At 42.9% G+C, this 18,327-nt stretch overlaps 1 protein-coding gene across 2 annotated transcripts in view; it reads right to left on the bottom strand.

The window, feature by feature from the left end:
• The window catches only part of LOC118402016 (aquaporin-4-like), a 29,644-nt gene that overhangs the window by 6,388 nt on the left and 4,929 nt on the right, over nt 1–18,327 (bottom strand). For both annotated transcript variants that reach the window (XM_035799806.2, XM_035799807.1), the window contains exon 5: nt 16,970–17,227. In XM_035799806.2, coding sequence (XP_035655699.1) covers nt 16,970–17,227 — 258 coding nt within the window. The remainder of the gene's footprint in view (nt 1–16,969; nt 17,228–18,327) is intronic.

Below are 18,327 nucleotides of genomic sequence, written 5' to 3'. Positions count from 1 at the left end.
CAGTGATGATTTCAGTTTGTGGAAGAACAGTTTATCTCCAGTGATGATTTCAGTTTGTGGAAGAACAGTTTATCTCCAGTGATGATTTCAGTTTGTGGAAGAATAGTTTATCTCCAGTGATGATTTCAGTTTGTGGAAGAATAGTTTATCTCCAGTGATGATTTCAGTTTGTGGAAGAACAGTTTATCTCCAGTGATGATTTCAGTTTGTGGAAGAATAGTTTATCTCCAGTGATGATCTCAGTTTGTGGAAGAACAGTATATCTCCAGTGATGATTTCAGTTTGTGGAAGAATAGTTTATCTCCAGTGATGATTTCAGTTTGTGGAAGAACAGTTTATCTCCAGTGATGATTTCAGTTCGTGGAAGAACAGTATATCTCCAGTGATGATTTCAGTTTGTGGAAGAATAGTTTATCTCCAGTGATGATTTCAGTTTGTGGAAGAACAGTTTATCTCCAGTGATGATTTCAGTTTGTGGAAGAATAGTTTATCTCCAGTGATGATTTCAGTTCGTGGAAGAACAGTATATCTCCAGTGATGATTTCAGTTTGTGGAAGAATAGTTTATCTCCAGTGATGATTTCAGTTTGTGGAAGAACAGTTTATCTCCAGTGATGATTTCAGTTTGTGGAAGAACAGTTTATCTCCAGTGATGATTTCAGTTCGTGGAAGAACAGTTTATCTCCAGTGATGATTTCAGTTTGTGGAAGAACAGTTTATCTCCAGTGATGATTTCAGTTTGTGGAAGAACAGTTTATCTCCAGTGATGATTTCAGTTTGTGGAAGAACAGTTTATCTCCAGTGATGATTTCAGTTTGTGGAAGAATAGTTTATCTCCAGTGATGATCTCAGTTTGTGGAAGAACAGTTTATCTCCAGTGATGATTTCAGTTTGTGGAAGAACAGTTTATCTCCAGTGATGATTTCAGTTTGTGGAAGAACAGTTTATCTCCAGTGATGATTTCAGTTTGTGGAAGAACAGTTTATCTCCAGTGATGATTTCAGTTTGTGGAAGAATAGTTTATCTCCAGTGATGATCTCAGTTTGTGGAAGAACAGTTTATCTCCAGTGATGATTTCAGTTTGTGGAAGAACAGTTTATCTCCAGTGATGATTTCAGTTCGTGGAAGAACAGTTTATCTCCAGTGATGATTTCAGTTTGTGGAAGAATAGTTTATCTCCAGTGATGATTTCAGTTTGTGGAAGAATAGTTTATCTCCAGTGATGATTTCAGTTTGTGGAAGAACAGTTTATCTCCAGTGATGATTTCAGTTTGTGGAAGAATAGTTTATCTCCAGTGATGATTTCAGTTCGTGGAAGAACAGTTTATCTCCAGTGATGATTTCAGTTTGTGGAAGAACAGTTTATCTCCAGTGATGATTTCAGTTCGTGGAAGAACAGTTTATCTCCAGTGATGATTTCAGTTTGTGGAAGAATAGTTTATCTCCAGTGATGATTTCAGTTCGTGGAAGAACAGTTTATCTCCAGTGATGATTTCAGTTTGTGGAAGAACAGTTTATCTCCAGTGACGATTTCAGTTTGTGGAAGAACAGTTTATCTCCAGTGATGATTTCAGTTTGTGGAAGAACAGTATATCTCCAGTGATGATTTCAGTTTGTGGAAGAACAGTATATCTCCAGTGATGATTTCAGTTTGTGGAAGAATAGTTTATCTCCAGTGATGATTTCAGTTTGTGGAAGAATAGTTTATCTCCAGTGATGATTTCAGTTTGTGGAAGAACAGTTTATCTCCAGTGATGATTTCAGTTTGTGGAAGAATAGTTTATCTCCAGTGATGATCTCAGTTTGTGGAAGAACAGTATATCTCCAGTGATGATTTCAGTTTGTGGAAGAATAGTTTATCTCCAGTGATGATTTCAGTTTGTGGAAGAACAGTATATGTGACATTTTGCATGACTCTTGTAAGATGTTCTTTTTTTAACACCTGATATGAGGTTTTAAGTACTTTCAAGTACAGATGCCCTTCATGTAAATAACTTAAATGCAATATGTAGTTAATTCATTTGTATGGAGGTTCATTTAAAAGTGGTCTATCAACTTTAGCACTGATTTTTCTTAAAAGTTGAGTCATGAAATCTTAGTCTCATTTAAAATGAAGCCCTCAATGTGAACATACCATAGAATAACTGCAAAAATAGAATACAATTAAATTAATTCAATCAAAACAAGCACAACTTCTACATAGCAAATATGGATCAATGTGATGTGCCAATATGCATGTCCATTATGCAGGTCACTAAGGTCAATATTACAAAACGTTCAGAAAACCATTATCTTTGCGTTTAACACTATGATCAGCAATTAAGTTTTGTCTTATTTCTAACCTGTTCTAAGCCAGAGAGAATCAACGCTTGTTGTTTCTCGTATGGGACAGTGTAGAATCTGTTGAACAGATGCAGCTTGCGCTCATCAGTGAACTTTCCACAATCCTTTCTGCACGTCGTGGAACACGCTCTTCCCTGCAGGATACAGTGTAACGTTACATATAACTAGCTAGCTACTGTAGCCATGTTGAACCATCCGGTGGATGGAGAAAAAGTAGCTAGCTATGTTTCTTCTATAATCTAGCAATAACATTTGTAACGATAATGTATAAGTTAGTAGCCAACAAACTTTAGCTAATATGTTTTCTCTATAGTTACAAATGAGACAACCCAGAACATACATGTTAGTTACTGTACTCTATAGCTAGCTTGATTGTTTGATATACGGTTCTTCCACATACCTCTTTTGGACAGCTTTACCCAGTTTTGTCTTGACTCTTACGATTTGTATAGGGTTTTCCCACATCCCGTAACATCTTCCTTTGCCTTTGTCTTTCTATTCTTTTAGTTTTGTTTTACATTTCTTTCCCACATTTCGGCTATTTTCATCAGCAACAGAAAGGTTGTGCGCTTGTCCGTCCATTCTGAGTGGTGCACAAAAACGGTCATTCCACAAGAGTCTATCTTTAAATTTAAAATGATTGTTCATTAGCGCGTGGAAAGCTTGTGAAACCGGTTCACTATAGAAAAAGGGTTGGACCAATAATGATTGTTCATGTATATCTCTCTTCTTTTTTCAAATGTCACATATATGGTTCCTCGTCTGCAGGAATCAAATGAGGAAGAGATTTTGGTTTGCTTAATTTTAGGATATTAATTTGTGGAAAGACTGTTTGCTCCATTAGTTTTAAAACAATATGAACATTTAAGAGGACATGCAGGTATTTTATTTTTGATTTTAAGTTCTTGTTTAGTAAATTTGCTAGGAAGAGATGTGATGATTTTGTTGAACGCAGTTATTACCCCAACTGAAAGGGGAATGAAAGCTTATGTGGTTCGGGATAAGATGGTTGTGTGTGGCAAAGGGGAACCAGGTCATTAGTATTGTCAGGATTTATTTTAAGGGGGCCACACAGATGTTTTTAAAATATTGGTGGAATTGGTAGACGAAGTAGTGCCTGGATAGACTAGGATGACGGTGGACATTGTAGACGAAGTACTGCATGGATAGACTAGGATGACGGTGGACATTGTACCTTGTGGTACAACTAAACTTTTGGCCCAGATCCTGGCTGTGAGGAGGCCTTATTTAAAATAACATCAATAATTGGACATGTGGAAAAAGAAAGGAGCAATCCTATAAAATAATGTCTGGCATAAGGATAATTTATCAGTCTTACCAAGGTCACTGTTTTGATATGTGGCAATATTGACACATGGGCAAAGCCATGTGTCAAAAGGGGGGATGGTAAAGTAGGTTAGTAAATTAGGATGGGAATGGTATAGTACTGAGTAGGTTAGGTTAGGAAACACTGTGGCTATGGTATAAGACTTTAAAAAAAATGGTTCACGTTGGTTTAATTGAATGCATGAACAGAACGATTAAAAGTAGGTTAAGGAAGATATACATGAGTAATGGAAGAAACTGGGGACAGTGCTTACCAATAGTATTAATGACAATCAGGATAACCCCAGATACAGATGGGTTGTCCCCGTTTGAGAAAGTCTTTGGTAGACCCTATAGAATGCCAGAGTTAGGGAGACCAGAACAGGCAGACATAGAAGTAGAACACACCTTAGCAGAACACATGAGAAGGTTGTTTGTTAACCACACCCGTATGTCAAAGCTTTTGTGTCCTAAAGGCGAGTTACAGAAGAAGGTGATTCCCTCGATCCAACCGGGAGACTGGGTGTGGATTCAACCCTTGAGGAGAAAAGACTGGAAGCAGCCCCATTGGGAAGGCCCATATCAGGTTCTGTTAACCATCACCTTTGCCATTAGAATAGCTGAGAGAGCTACTTGGGTCTACGTTACCCACTGCAAAAAGGTAGGAACACATACAAGCACTGCTGTTCACACACAGAGTTAGTTACCTCCTTCACCTCTCTGGGATATGTGGAACGCTAGCGTCCCACCTGGCCAAAAGCCAGTGAAAATGCAGAGAGCAAAATTCAAATAAATTACTATAAAAATCTAAAGAAACATGAAATCACACATGGCAGATACCAAATTTAAGCTACACGTGTTGTGAATCCAACCAACATGTCAGATTTCAAAAAGGCTTTTCGGCGAAAGCAAACGATGCTATTATCTGAGAGTAGCACCTCCGTAAACAAAAGAGAGAAAACATATATCAACCCTGCAGGCGCGACACAAAATGCAGAAATAAAAATATAAATCATGCCTTTGAAAAGCTTCTTTTGTTGGCACTCCAATATGTCCCATAAATATCACAAATTGTCCTTTTGTTCGATTAATTCTGTCGATATATATCCAAAATGTCCATTTATTTGGCGCATTTGATCCAGAAAAACACTGGTGCAACGTGACTACAAAATATCTCAAAAGTTACCTGTAAACATTTCAAACTACTTTTGTAATACAACTTTAGGTATTTTTTAAAGTAAATAATCGATAAAATTGAAGACGGGATGATCTGTGTTCAATACAGGAAGAAAACAAACTGTAGCTAGCTTCCTGGTCACGCGCCTCTATCTAACAGTACACTTGAAGTGACCCTCGTTTTGAACAGGGCTCCTTCTTCATTATACAAAGGAAAAACCTCAACCAATTTCTAAAAACTGGTGACATCCAGTGGAAGCGGTAGGAACTGCAGGAAGGTCCCTTAGAAATCTGAATTCCCAATGAGAAACCATTGAAAACAGAGTGACCTCTGGGTTTCGCCTGCTACATAAGTTCTGTTCTACTCACAGACATGATTCAAACAGTTTTCGAAACTTCAGAGTGTTTTCTATCCAAATCTCCTAATAATATGCATATCTTATCTTCTGGGGATAAGTAGCAGGCAGTTGAATTTGGGCATGCATTTCATCCGGACGTGAAAATACTGCCCCCTGTCACCAAGAAGTTAACGACGATTCCCTATCCCGACCTTTCATCACTGTGTGTGCTCCTAGAGGTGTGAGTATGGGGTGGTACCTAGCAGACCGACTAAGGGCAGGAGAGGGTTGGCGGTTTTGGGGAATATTAGGGACTCTGAGCTGCATCATAGTCTTGGTAATCTTTCTGATACATTCAGATCCACCACCTTCTGGTACTAATTATACGATGCCGTTGTCATTGATAAGAAGTAAAAGATAAACTGTATAACACACTGACCATCAAGGATGAGTGACTTACAGAATAGGAGTCAAAGAAGGTCAAGATGTAGGATTTAAGGTAAACATGAAACAATTCCCTAGGAAAGCAGACAACTGTACAGGGATTGGGTTGGCCAGATTGAAGTACTCGGCCAACCCACCTCGGTTCACTGTAACTCCTGGTGAGTACCAGTGTTAAAGACACAAGAATGGCACCAGGAATTTAGGATATTTTCTGATAGTTAATGCGACTGACTTAGGTTTGGAAGCACAGGAGAACATTCTTAAACTCACAGCACCTATAACTAATGTATGGTGGGCTTGTACCAGTAAAGGAAGCATACGACAGACACTACCAAAAGGGTGGTTAGGTACTTGCGCCCCAGTATTATTGGTGCAAAGAGTTAGAATTAGTCATCAGAGGCCAGTTATAGGAGGCCAAAGAAGGCACAGGAGGAGTTTTGACCAGGATGGGAGTAGCCCTGTCTAGGTGGATGCTATTGGCATCCCCAGGGGAGTTCCAGATGAATACAAAGCTATGAATCAAATACGTGAAGGCTTTACCTCTACGTTCTTCTGTTGGGTAACGATAAATAAAAATGTGGACTGGATCAATTATATATATTATAATCAACAATGTTTTGTGAAGCAGACTAGAGATGCGGTGAAGGGGATCTCTGACCAATTATCCGCCACCTCCCTCATGACCTGGCAAAATAGACTGGCTCTCGAAATGATATTGGCAGAAAAGGGCTGGGTATGTAGAATGATAGGGGTTCATTGCTGCACGTTTATTCCTAATAACACATCACCAGATGGGATCAGTGAACAAGGCCCTAGCTGGTTTAACCACATTGGCTAACGAGTTAGCAAAGAACTCTGGGGTGGATACCTCACTGACTGGGTGGTTCGATAGTATGTTTTGAAAATGGAAAAATGTTATAATCACCGTGCTGTGGGCTGCATTCACCTGTATGATTTGGTGTTGTGTGGTTACCGTTTGATTCCGTGTGTGAGACGTCTAATCACCAGGACTCTGGAGAGGTCAATGTCACAATAAATGGTGAGGTACGGACTGATTCCGAGCTCCGACCAGTGGGATGACAAATACATTCCTCCAAACCTAGTAGATGGCTCTGATTCCTTCAATCACGAGAAGACCATGCTGGATGAGACTATCTTCAAGGTTTAGACAGACTGTTTATTTAATTAATGAAGATTATAATGAAAATCCTAAAAAGAAGAGTTATAAGAAGAGTCAACCCTATTGAGGATTTTTTTCAGCATGGAGGTAGGTGTACAATCGCCATCCCCATGAGTGTGCCACACTCCTTCTGGCCATAGATGAGACTTGCGACGACATCAATGCAGACCAATGTCAAGCTTCGATTCGCCATGCCAAAATGTTTTTCCCACGATGCGTGAACAATGAGGACATTCACTGACGTGGATGAGAATTTATGGCCAAATGCTCAAGACCGGCAAATTAATGTGTGCTAAATGTTGTTTTATTTTCATTCATTAAATTTCTTATATTTTATTCAATTTAGTTGGGTAATGTAAGTGTATTGCCTAATGTAAAAACTGTCATTTACAGTACTGTAGCATATTACTTTCAGCTGTTTTAAGATTCTGAAAATGACTCAGCTATCCAGCTGGGATCAGTGACCGTAGTGGCAGACCCCCACAAGTCTAAACATGGGGCCCGGGCCTATCCTCAAAAGTCAAATATTAACCGTCCAAGTCAAAGAAAGGCCTCTGCAAACACATACTCTGCTATGGAGGCTTCCTTTAAAACTGGAGTCAAATAAAATGTTATTATTTCACTGCCATACTGTGTTCGATCTTGTCTAGCCATCTTGTCTCAAGAGGACCACAATGGAAATAAGTCCCAGACTTTGTTGTGTGTTATCCTCAATGATTTTATTCATGTGCATGTATGGTTTTTTCAAGATTTATGTGTGCTTGTTTTTTTTAAATGGTTGAATTAATTAACTAAACCTAAGCTGTGCTAACATAATTGAAAAATGGTTTTCTAATGATCAATTAGCCTTTTAAAATTATAAACTTGGATTAGCTAACACAACGTACCATTGGAACATAGGAGCAATGGTTGCTGATAATGGGCCTCTGTACGCCTATGTACAGTTGAAGTCGGAAGCTTACATACGCTTAGGTTGGAGTCATTAAAACTCATTTTTCAACCACTCCACACATTTTGTGTTAAGAAATTATAGTTCTGGAAAGTCGGTGAGGACATCTACTTTTTGCATGACACAAGTAATTTTTCCAGCAATTGTTTACAGACAGATTATTTCACTTATAATTCACTGTATCACAATTCTAGCAGGTCAGAAGTTTACATACACTAAGTTGACTGTGCCTTTAAACAGCTTGGAAAATTCCAGAAAATGATGTCCTGGCTTTAGAAGCTTCTGATAGGCTAATTTACATTATTTGAGTCAATTGGAGGTGTACCTGTGGATGTATTTCAAGGCCTACCTTCAAACTCAGTGCCTCTTTGCTTGACATCATGGGGAAATCAAAATAAATCCTCAGAAGACCTCCACAAGTAGACCTCCACAAGTCTGGTTCATTCTTGGGAGCAATTTCCAAATGCCTAAAGATACCACGGTCATCTGAACAGACAATAGTACGCAAGTATAAACACCATAGTACAACGTCGCCATCATACCGCTCAGGAATGAGACACATTCTGTCTCCTAGAGATGAACGTACTTTGATGCGAAAAGTGCAAATCAATCCCAGAACAGCAGCAAAGGACCTTGTGAAGATGCTGGAGGAAACAGGTATAAAAGTATCTATATCCACAGTAAAACGAGTCCTATATCGACAAAACCTGAAAGGCCGCTCAGCAAGGAAGAAGCCACTGCTACAAAAATCGCCATTAAAAAGCTAGACTACGGTTTGCAACTGCATATGGGGACAAAGATTGTACTTTTTGGAGAAATGTCCTCTGGTCTGATGAAATAAAAATATAACTATTTGGCCATAATGACCATCGTTATGTTTGGAGTAAAAAGAGGGAGGCTTGCAAGCCAAAGAACACCATCCCAACCGTGAAGCATGGGGGTGGTAGCATCTTGTTGTGGGGGTGCTTTGCTGCAGGAGGGACTGGTGCACTTCACAAAATCTATGGCATCATGAGGATGGAAAATTATGTGGATATACTGAAGCAACATCTCAAAACATCAGTCAGGAAGTTAAAACTTGGTCGCAAATGGGTCTTTCAAATGGATAAGGACCCCAAGCATACTTCCAAAGTTGTGGCAAAATGTCTTAAGGACAACATAGTCAAGGTATTGGAGTGGCCATCACAAAGCCCTGACCTCAACCCTATAGAAAATGTTTGGGCAGAATTGAAAAAGCGTGTGCGAGCAAGGAGGCCTACAAATCTGACTCAGTTACACCAGCTCTTTCAGGAGGAATGGGCCAAAATTCACCCAACTTATTATGGGAAGCTTGTGGAAGGCTACCCAAAACGTTTGCCCCAAGTTAAACAATTTAAAGGCAATGCTACCAAATACTAATTGAGTGTATGCAAACTTCTGACCCAGAAATAAAATAAATAAAAGCTGAAATAAATCATTCTCTCTTCTATTATTCTGACATTTCACATTCTTAAAATAAAGTGGTGATCCCAACTGGCCTAAGAAAGGGATTTTTTACTCTGATTAAATGTCAGGAATTGTGAAAAACTGAGATCAAATGTATTTGGCTAAGGTGTATGTAAATGTATAACTTCAACTGTACGTGCTTTCAGTTTGTCCCATTTATTTTCTATCGATTGATCGTTAGCTAGCAGGACGGAAGGCAAAGGCAGATTAGCCACTCATCACCTGATCCTCAGAAAGCACCCCCATCTTTTTCTGCAAAATCTCTGTTTCCTTCTGCAGCGAATGTCTGGGATCTGGGCCTGGTCGGGTGTCTGTAGTATCTCCCTCCTATCCGACTCTGTCTAATCTGAGGTGATTAATCGCAGTTCTGATGTCCAGAAGCTCTTTTCAGTCATAAGAGGTGGTAGCAGCAAAATTATGTACAAAACATGTTACAAACAATGCGAAAAACAAACAAAGTAGCATAGTTGGTTAAGAGACGATAAGACGGCAGCCATCCCCTCCGGCGCCATCTTCATGCACTTCGGGAGGGAGAGTGGAGAAGTCTTGGTCTTCAATGGTTGCAGGAGGACAAGACTCTTGGTGGGGTTATTAGACATTTAGTCTGGCAGTCCTTACCCCAGTCTAGTAGGTGCCCTGTGGACCATGAGAATAGTGGGTTATGTAGCTCTAGCCAGAGGTACCCTAGAATAAAGCGGTTCTTGGGAGCAGTGATCAAATATAACTAAGAGTCTGAGTGGTTCACCCCAACCTTCAGTAGAATGGGCTTGGTCTGATATTCCACCAATCGAGGGCTTGAATCTGCAGAGGGATGGGTCACTTCACGCAGGGGATTTGTAATTCTCTGGTTGAAGTCCTGATCAATTAAATTATCTTCGGCCCCCGGAGTCCACGAAGGCTTGAATCTGGTGCTGACGGTTGTCCCAGTAGAGGGTTGCGGTGACTGGGTAGCCAGGGGGTAACTGCACAGCTCGTCAAGGTCTCTCCTTGTCCTGCTGAGCCCTGGCATTTCCCGTCAGCTCTGGGAATGTAGCACAGAGATGGTCAAGACTTCTGCAGTAGAGGCAGCAGCCTTTGCAATACGCCTGTCACGCACCTGTGGGCTCAGACGCGTGCGTCTCAGCTGAATGGGCTCCTCAATGCTGGGTTCGGGTGGCTTGGGGTGCTCAGGAAACCAGAATGGTGTCAAAAAGGCACTGTCTCACGCATTCTCTGAGGCGGTTGTCGATCCTGATTGCCAGCTTTATCAGGGACTCAAGGTTTCCGAGAGTGCAGTTCATCCTTGATAGAGTTAGACAAACCCTGGTGGAAAGCAGTGACCAGGGCCTCTGTATTCCACCCATTCTCGGCAGCGAGTGTGCTGAACTCAATGGCGAGGTCAGCCATTGGTCTGGCCCCTTGGAGGTTGTTGAATACTTGGCTGGCCGCTTCTCGTCCTCCGACTGGGTGGACGAGTACTCATCGCAGCTCAGCAATGAAGGCTAATATGCTGCAGGATGGTGGCTGCTGTTCCCACATCGCCGTTGCCCACACCAGGGCCTTGCCCGAAAGTAGAGAGATGATGTAGGCGATCATGGCCCGATTGGTGTGGAACGAGGAGGACTGTAGCTCGAACACCAGAGAACACTGAATGAGGCACACCTTGCATCCTCCTGGGTGGCCGTCATACCGCTCGGGGGCTGGGATCTTGGGTTCCCGGTGCAGGTTACCTGGAGGAACTACGACGATGTCTGTAGCACTGGGCGATGAGACCTGGACGTTGGCTCCTCCTGGGTTAGGGTTGAACTGTGGTTGGATGGAGCCGGTAAGTTGTAATATTTGGGAGAGTTGTTCTTGCTGCCGCCCCTGCAGTGCTCCTTGGTGGGTTCCAACATTCTTGATCTGGGTGATCTCTGCTGGGTCCATGTTTTGGCAGAAGCTTGCTGGAACGTGGTACGGTTGGACCCAGGTGCAGAGAAGAGACCAGACGAGGAATCAGTGGTTAAGGATGAGCATAATATTTTACTGAGAAACAGTAGCTGCAGGATCACAGCAAAAAAAAAAGAGCTAACACTAAATCTCAAAAACTTACTCAAGAAACGACCGCACACAGTAAACAATTCAATATTCTACAAAGGACAACAGAAAACCCAACTCTTTTAACAGGGAAATCATAATGTGTAAATTGGACAAACCTGAGTATCGTTAATGTCTCTAGGACTGTCACGCCCTGACCTTAGTTATCTATGTTTTATGTGTTATTTTGGTCAGGTCAGGGTGTGACAAGGGTGGGTATGTGTGTTTTTGGCCTATCTAGCGTTTTTGTGTATCTATTTTTTTCTGTATATCTAGGTAATGTAGATCTATGGTGGCCTGAATTGGTTCCCAATCAGAGGCAGCTGTTTATCGTTGTCTCTGATTGGGGATCCTATTTAGGTTGCCATTTTCCATTTAGGTTTTGTGGGTTATTGTCTATGTGTAGTTGCATGTCAGCACTCGTTATATATAGCTTCACGTTCATTTTGTTATTTTGTTAGTGTTCTTTCTTTATTAAAGAGGAATGTATTCATATAACGCTGCGCCTTGGTCTCATCGTTACGACGAACGTGACAGATTAACCCACCAAACCAGGACCAAGCAGCGTGAAAAGGACGAACAGCGCTTAATGGGGAAATGCACCTGGGAGGAGATATTAGATGAAGCAGGACCCTGGACACAGTCGGGGGTGTTTCACTGTCCTAATGAGGAGATAGAGGCAGCGAAAGCGGAACGGCGATACTACTAGGAGAAATACCTGAGAACAGAGGAACGGCGACGATATGAAGGTACACGGCTAGCACGGAAGCCCGAGAGGCAGCCCCAATATTTATTGGGGTGGCACACGAGGAGATTGCATGAGTCAGGTTGGAGACCTGAGCCAACTCCTCATGCTTACTGTGGGGAGCGTGTTACTGGTCAGGCACCTCGTTATGCGGTAGAGCGCACGGTGTCTCCAGTGCGCTATTCTAGCCCGGTGCGCTCTATTCCAGCTCCTCGCATTGGCTGGAATAGAATGGGCATCCAGCCAGGAAAGGAGGGTGCCGGCTCAGCGCTCCTGGTCTCCAGTGTACCTCCTTGGACCAGGATATTCTGCGCCGGCTCTGCGTACTGTGTCTCCGTTGAGTCTGCACAACCCAGTGCGTCCTGTGCCAGCCAGGACGGGTTGTGTCAGCTCTACACTCCAGACCTCCAGTGCGCCTCCACAGTCCAGTACATCCTGTTCCTCCTCCCCGCACTCGCCCTGAGGTGCGTGTCACCAGCCCGATACCCCTAGTACCGGCACCACGCATCAGGCCTCCAGTGAGCCTCCAGGGTCCAGTACGCCCTGTTCCTCCTCCCCACACTCGCCCTGAGGTGCGTGTCACCAGCACAGTAGCACCAGTGTCAGCTCTACACTCCAGACATCCAGTGCGCCTCCACAGTCCAGTACGTCCTGTTCCTCCTCCCCGCACTCGCCCTGAGGTGCGTGTCACCAACCCGGTATCCCTAATACCGGCACCACGCATCAGGCCTCCAGTGAGCCTCCAGGGTCCAGTACGCCCTGTTCCTCCTCCCCACACTCTCCCTGAGGTGCGTGTCACCAGCACAGTTCCACCAGTGCCTGCACCACGCAACAGGCCTACAGTGCGTCTCGGCAGTCCAGAGCGTCCGGCGACAGTACCTAGTCCAGAGCGTCCGGCGACAGTACCCAGTCCACAGCGTCCGGGGACAGTACCCAGTCCAGAGCTTCCGGCAACAGTTCACAGACCGGAACCTCCAACGACGGGCCACAGTCCAGAACCTCCAACGACAGGCCACAGTCCGGAATCTCCAACGACGGGCCACAGTCCGGAACCTCCAGCGACGGTCCCCAGCCCGGAGCCTCCAGCGACGGTCCCCAGCCCGGAGCCTCCAGCGACGGTCCCCAGCCCGGAGCCTCCAGCGACGGTCCCCAGCCCGGAGCCTCCAGCGACGGTCCCCAGCCCAGAGCCTCCAGCGACGGTCCCCAGCCCGGAGCCTCCAGCGACGGTCCCCAGCCCGGAGCCTCCAGCGACGGTTCCCAGCCCGGAGCCTCCAGCGACGGTCCCCAGCCCGGAGCCTCCAGCGACGGTCCCAAGTCCGAGGTCTCCAGCGACGGTCCCCAGTCCAGAACATCCGGCAATGGTCCACGCAGTGAGGGTCCCCAGCCCGGGGCCTACGGCGAGGATCTGCAGTCCAGAGCCTCCAGCAATGATCCACTGGTCAATGCCACAAGAGCGGACTCAGTGTAAAGAAGGGGGGCGGCGTCCAGAACCAGAGCCGTCACCGAGGGTAGATGCCCACCAGGACCCTCCCCTATAAATTCAGGTTTGCGGTCGGGAGTCCGCACCTAGATAATACATAAAACACAGATAACTATGTTATGTTGGTCAGGTCAGGGTTTGACGAGGGTGGGTATGTGTGTTTTTTGCTGTCTAGGGTTTTTCTATATCTATGTTTTTTTGTATGTCTAGGTAATGTAGGTCTATGGTGGCCTGAATTGATTCCCAATCAGAGGCAGCTGTTTATCGTTGTCTCTGATTGGGGATCCTATTTTGGTTGCCATTTTCCATTGGTTTTGTGGGTTATTGTCTGTGTAGTTGCATGTCAGCACTCGTTATATATAGCTTCACGTTCATTTGGTTGTTGTTAGTTTGTGTTCTTTCTTTATGAAAGAGGAATGTATTCATATCACACTGCGCCTTGGTCTCATCGTTACGACGAACATGACAAGGACAGTCTCTGGTGACAGGTGGAACCATGACAGAACCAAAGTGAAAAAAAAGAAACAGTATTAAAACAATCAGTCAACCTAAGTCAACCGTTTTTCATCACCTAGGTAGCATTATATGCAGTTCGCTTGACTTCTCTCCACATTCAATTGTCTGTACTTTTCCAAAGGAAATAAAGCGAGACTGTGACAGATCACCTCTACTCTATATGGCAAAGTGGCCCAGCTTTTCCTGTGGTGTTCCACTGATGGAATGAGATTATGAGCTATAGTCTCAGACTTTACTCAAAGAGAATACACATCATCCCCATCTGTCTGGCTATGAGGAGACACTATCTAGAGGGGAGGAGGCTATCCATCATGGCTGAGATGGGCTTCTGTCGTACTGCTACTGTAAACTGCTACTGCCTTCTACTGTGAGCTGATATAACTCTTCAGGAGCAATTCTCCACCCAGCCTCTGGCTTTAAACTGTAACATTTGTTAAAAGCTGTTATGAGAAGAGCTATATATCAGAGACAGAAATACATTTTTATATCTATTTGGTATATCGTACAGTATTATGGTATTGTGTTTTGAGAGGTACTAACAGATGCCAAACCAAGGCTTGCATGTACTTACAGTATAATAGCAAAATTGTTCACACTAATGAAATTCAAAATCAACACAGAAACGGCAGCAAGGTGTAGTTTTCAAGTATTCAATTCTAACATTCAAATCTATGCAATACTCAAATCCAGAGTGGTTGGTATGGAGGAAAGCATTTCCCTCATGGGTCCTTGGTTTTCAAGACCAAGCAATGTAAAGCAGGCACACCACTTCATAAGTAAGTACAAGAATAATTTCAGTATGAAACTACTGTCAATAATAATAATGCAATCATTCCAAATGTATCAAAAGAGCTGATTCTATTTTGTGCTTATGGTTATGAAAATCTATATAACTGATATCTGATGGCTTGTCTATTATATGTTGCTTGGCAATTAAAATCTGTTTTAAGACATATGTTTCTACAAAGAAATAAAATTGTAAAGTTTAATAGTTTTTTCCCTGACCAATGTGCACTGAAAATGGAAATAAATACTAACAATATAGGAGTGGGCTGAAGATTGTAAATGTTGGGTAGAACTTTTCCTTCACAACACGAGTTCTATAATGTGCTTAACGACCATATGTAGTTAAGATCTCTTATGCCATCGTGTTCATATTCAATATGTGACACTAATCCAAAAATAATAAGCTTGATGTTTCCTCTCTGGTTTACCAATTCAGTGTCATGACCCCATGTAATTGGTTGACCTGGACATTTTTCCCTGACAAAAATGTAGTCTTTTGTTATCACTCTGCAGTGCAGCAGAGTGCCACAAGCAAACAGAGCTGGGACAGATAACGATGGGACAAGATTGTGGAGATCAATAGATTTCACATGATGGGTAATTGGTTAGGGTGAGCAGCATGCAAAGTTTCACTACCTTTCAAAAGTCTGGGGTCACTTAGAAATGGTTTTGACAGAAAAGGCCATTTTGTCCATTAAAATAACATCAAATTGAATAGAAATACAGTGTAGACATGGTTAATGTTGTAAATGACTATTGTAGCTGGAAACAGCAGATTTTCTATGGAATATCAACATAGACGTACAGAGGCCCATTATCAGCAACCATCACTTCTGTGTTCCAAGTGTATCATTTTAAAAGGCTAATTGATCATTCGAAAACTCTTTTGCAAATATTTTAGCACAGCTGAAAACGGTTGATAAAAGAAGCAATAAAACTGGCCTTTAGACTAGTTGAGTATCTGGAGCATCAACATTTGTGGGCAACAGTGAAGAGGTGACTCCGGGATGCTGGCCTTCTAGATAGAGTTGCAAATAAAAAGCCATATCTCAGACTGGCCAATATAAAGAAAAGATTAAGGTGGCCAAAAGAACACAGACACTGGACAGAGGAACTCTGCCTAGAAAGCCAGCATCCCGGAGTTGCCTCTTCACTGTTGACGTTGAGACTGGTGTTTTGCGGGTAATGTTTAATGAAGCTGCCAGTTGAAAACTTGTGAGGCGTCTGTTTCTCAAACTAGACACTCTAATGTACTTGTCCTCTTGCTCAGTTGTGCACCGGGGCCTCCCACTCCTCTTTCTATTCTGGTTAGAGACAGTTTGCGCTTTTCTGTGAAGGGAGTAGTACACAGCGCTTTACCAGATCTTCAGTTTCTTGTCAATTTCTCACATGGAATAGCCTTCATTTCTCAGAACATGAATAGACGGACGAGTTTCAGAAAAAATATATTTGTTTCCGGCCATTTTGAGCCTGTAATCGAACCAACAAATACTGATGCTCCAGAAACTGAACTATTCTAAAGAAGGCCAGTTTTTTTGCTTCTTTAATCAGAACAACAGTTTTCAGCTTTGCTAACATAATTGCAAAAGGGTTTTCTAATGATCAATTAGTCTTTAAAAATGATAAACTTGGATTGGCTAACACCACGTGCCATTGGAGGGATGGTTGCTGATAATTGGCCTCTGTACGGCTATGTATATATTCTGTAAAAAATCAGCCGTTTCCAGCTACAATAGTCATTTACAACATTAACAATGTCTACAGTGTATTTCTGATCAATTTGATGTTATTTTAATGGACAAAAAAAAATGTTTTTCTTTAATTAAAAAACAAGGACATTTCTAAGTGACCCCAAACTTTTGAACGGTTGTGTATATTATCCAGTTACTTCAAAAATGTTGAGGAAGGCTCACCACCATGTGCAGGAATACACATGCATTGAGAGGAAATGCACCAATCCTATTCTGCCTGAGAAGTGAGTCTGTGTGGGTTTAGTTATGGGGATATGGGGTTTGGGGGTACGGGGCTTATGGTATGGGTACAGGGGTGGAGGACCCAGAATCAAAGTGTCTCTCTCTGGATCTCCCCCTGCTCTATAAGTTGGTCTCCCTCTCCAGTGCCCGTGGTAGTCATACAGAGGACAGCACCTCGGTCGTCGAGTCCAGGAAAGGGTCCTTCTTCTCCCCCTTCTCCAGGTCGATGTGGTGGATGGAGCCTGGCTTGATGATCAGGTCGTCTGGTTCCGTCTGGTACATACTGCTCTCCACCTCCCTGTACTTCCCCGAAGCTGGATCCTTCTGGAAGACTTCGCGGAACATCTTCTTCAGCTCAGGGTCAGGGCAGAACAGGTATTCATAGAGGGCAGCCGCCATGATGCCACCCAGGATTGGACCAACCCAGTACACCTGCAAGACAGGTAAGGTAAAACTCTGTTCAGACAAATAGGAACCTATAACCACAGACAGAGCTAGGGGATACCGCGTTATGACAAAGCTGTCATACATTATTAGACCAGATGTCATGTCTTGTCATGTCTGTAAAGAGGCAGCAATCATTGTTTATGGGCATTCTCATTGGAACCAGGTACCTTTTAGGTTCTGCCAAGTCAAACATTTATCATGGAGACAGAGAGAACACCTGTCAGATATGACACCACTCTCAGTTCTGAGGAGCTTTTTCCTAATTATACCCAAGACCCAGATAAACACACACACACACACCATGCTGTGCCACGCTACTATGAACACCTCTGTGACAATAATTGACCTGGATAACTAATTAAAGAAACATATGCTGTGGGTAATGTCCAGAACATCTGTCTTTAGTTGTCTATACCACGGATGTGCTTTTCATTTTATTCTGAAATAGGAAGCTGAAATGAATGAATCTATACCTAGTAGCAAGGGTCAAGTGAACTATTGATGACGCATGTTTTTTAAGAGCATTTCCTGACCATTTCAATGTTTCTCTCCCTATGAAGCACTCTGTGTTTCTATGGATTGCTGATGTCAGTCTGTAGCGCTCATGCCCTCTATGGGGGGTTAAGATGTCCTTGATCGACACTAGGTGGGATCCTTCGTAGCTGCTATGGCATGGTGATATGCACTGTGACCTTATTAAGTTTCAGTATGCCCCCCTACCCCAACCGTTGCCCCCCACTTATACTGATATTTACAACATTAGCTACTGGAGGACAGAGATGGCCTGAACACTTATCACACAATGATGCACTAACCTAAACTATATAAACAAAGAGCACACATGAAAGTATACTACAAGCTCTTTATTAATACACTGCTGTAATAACTGTTTACCCCATGTCTTCACAACCAAATAGCTTGTGATTTCTGTGTAATGCTCAGATTATGACATTTCAGTGGAGGGACTTTTTATATTCAAACATGAAAAGTCACTCCACTTTAGGCTTGAAGCTCTCTCTTCATTTGAAGTGTCTAGGCTTTAACAACTAAAACATCAATGGATGGTCAGTGTTTCCAGATCATTT

Source organism: Oncorhynchus keta, chromosome 23 (genome assembly GCF_023373465.1).
Source record: "Oncorhynchus keta strain PuntledgeMale-10-30-2019 chromosome 23, Oket_V2, whole genome shotgun sequence".
In the NCBI taxonomy this organism is placed as follows: domain Eukaryota; kingdom Metazoa; phylum Chordata; class Actinopteri; order Salmoniformes; family Salmonidae; genus Oncorhynchus; species Oncorhynchus keta.
This window is presented reverse-complemented; position numbering and strand designations above follow the sequence as displayed.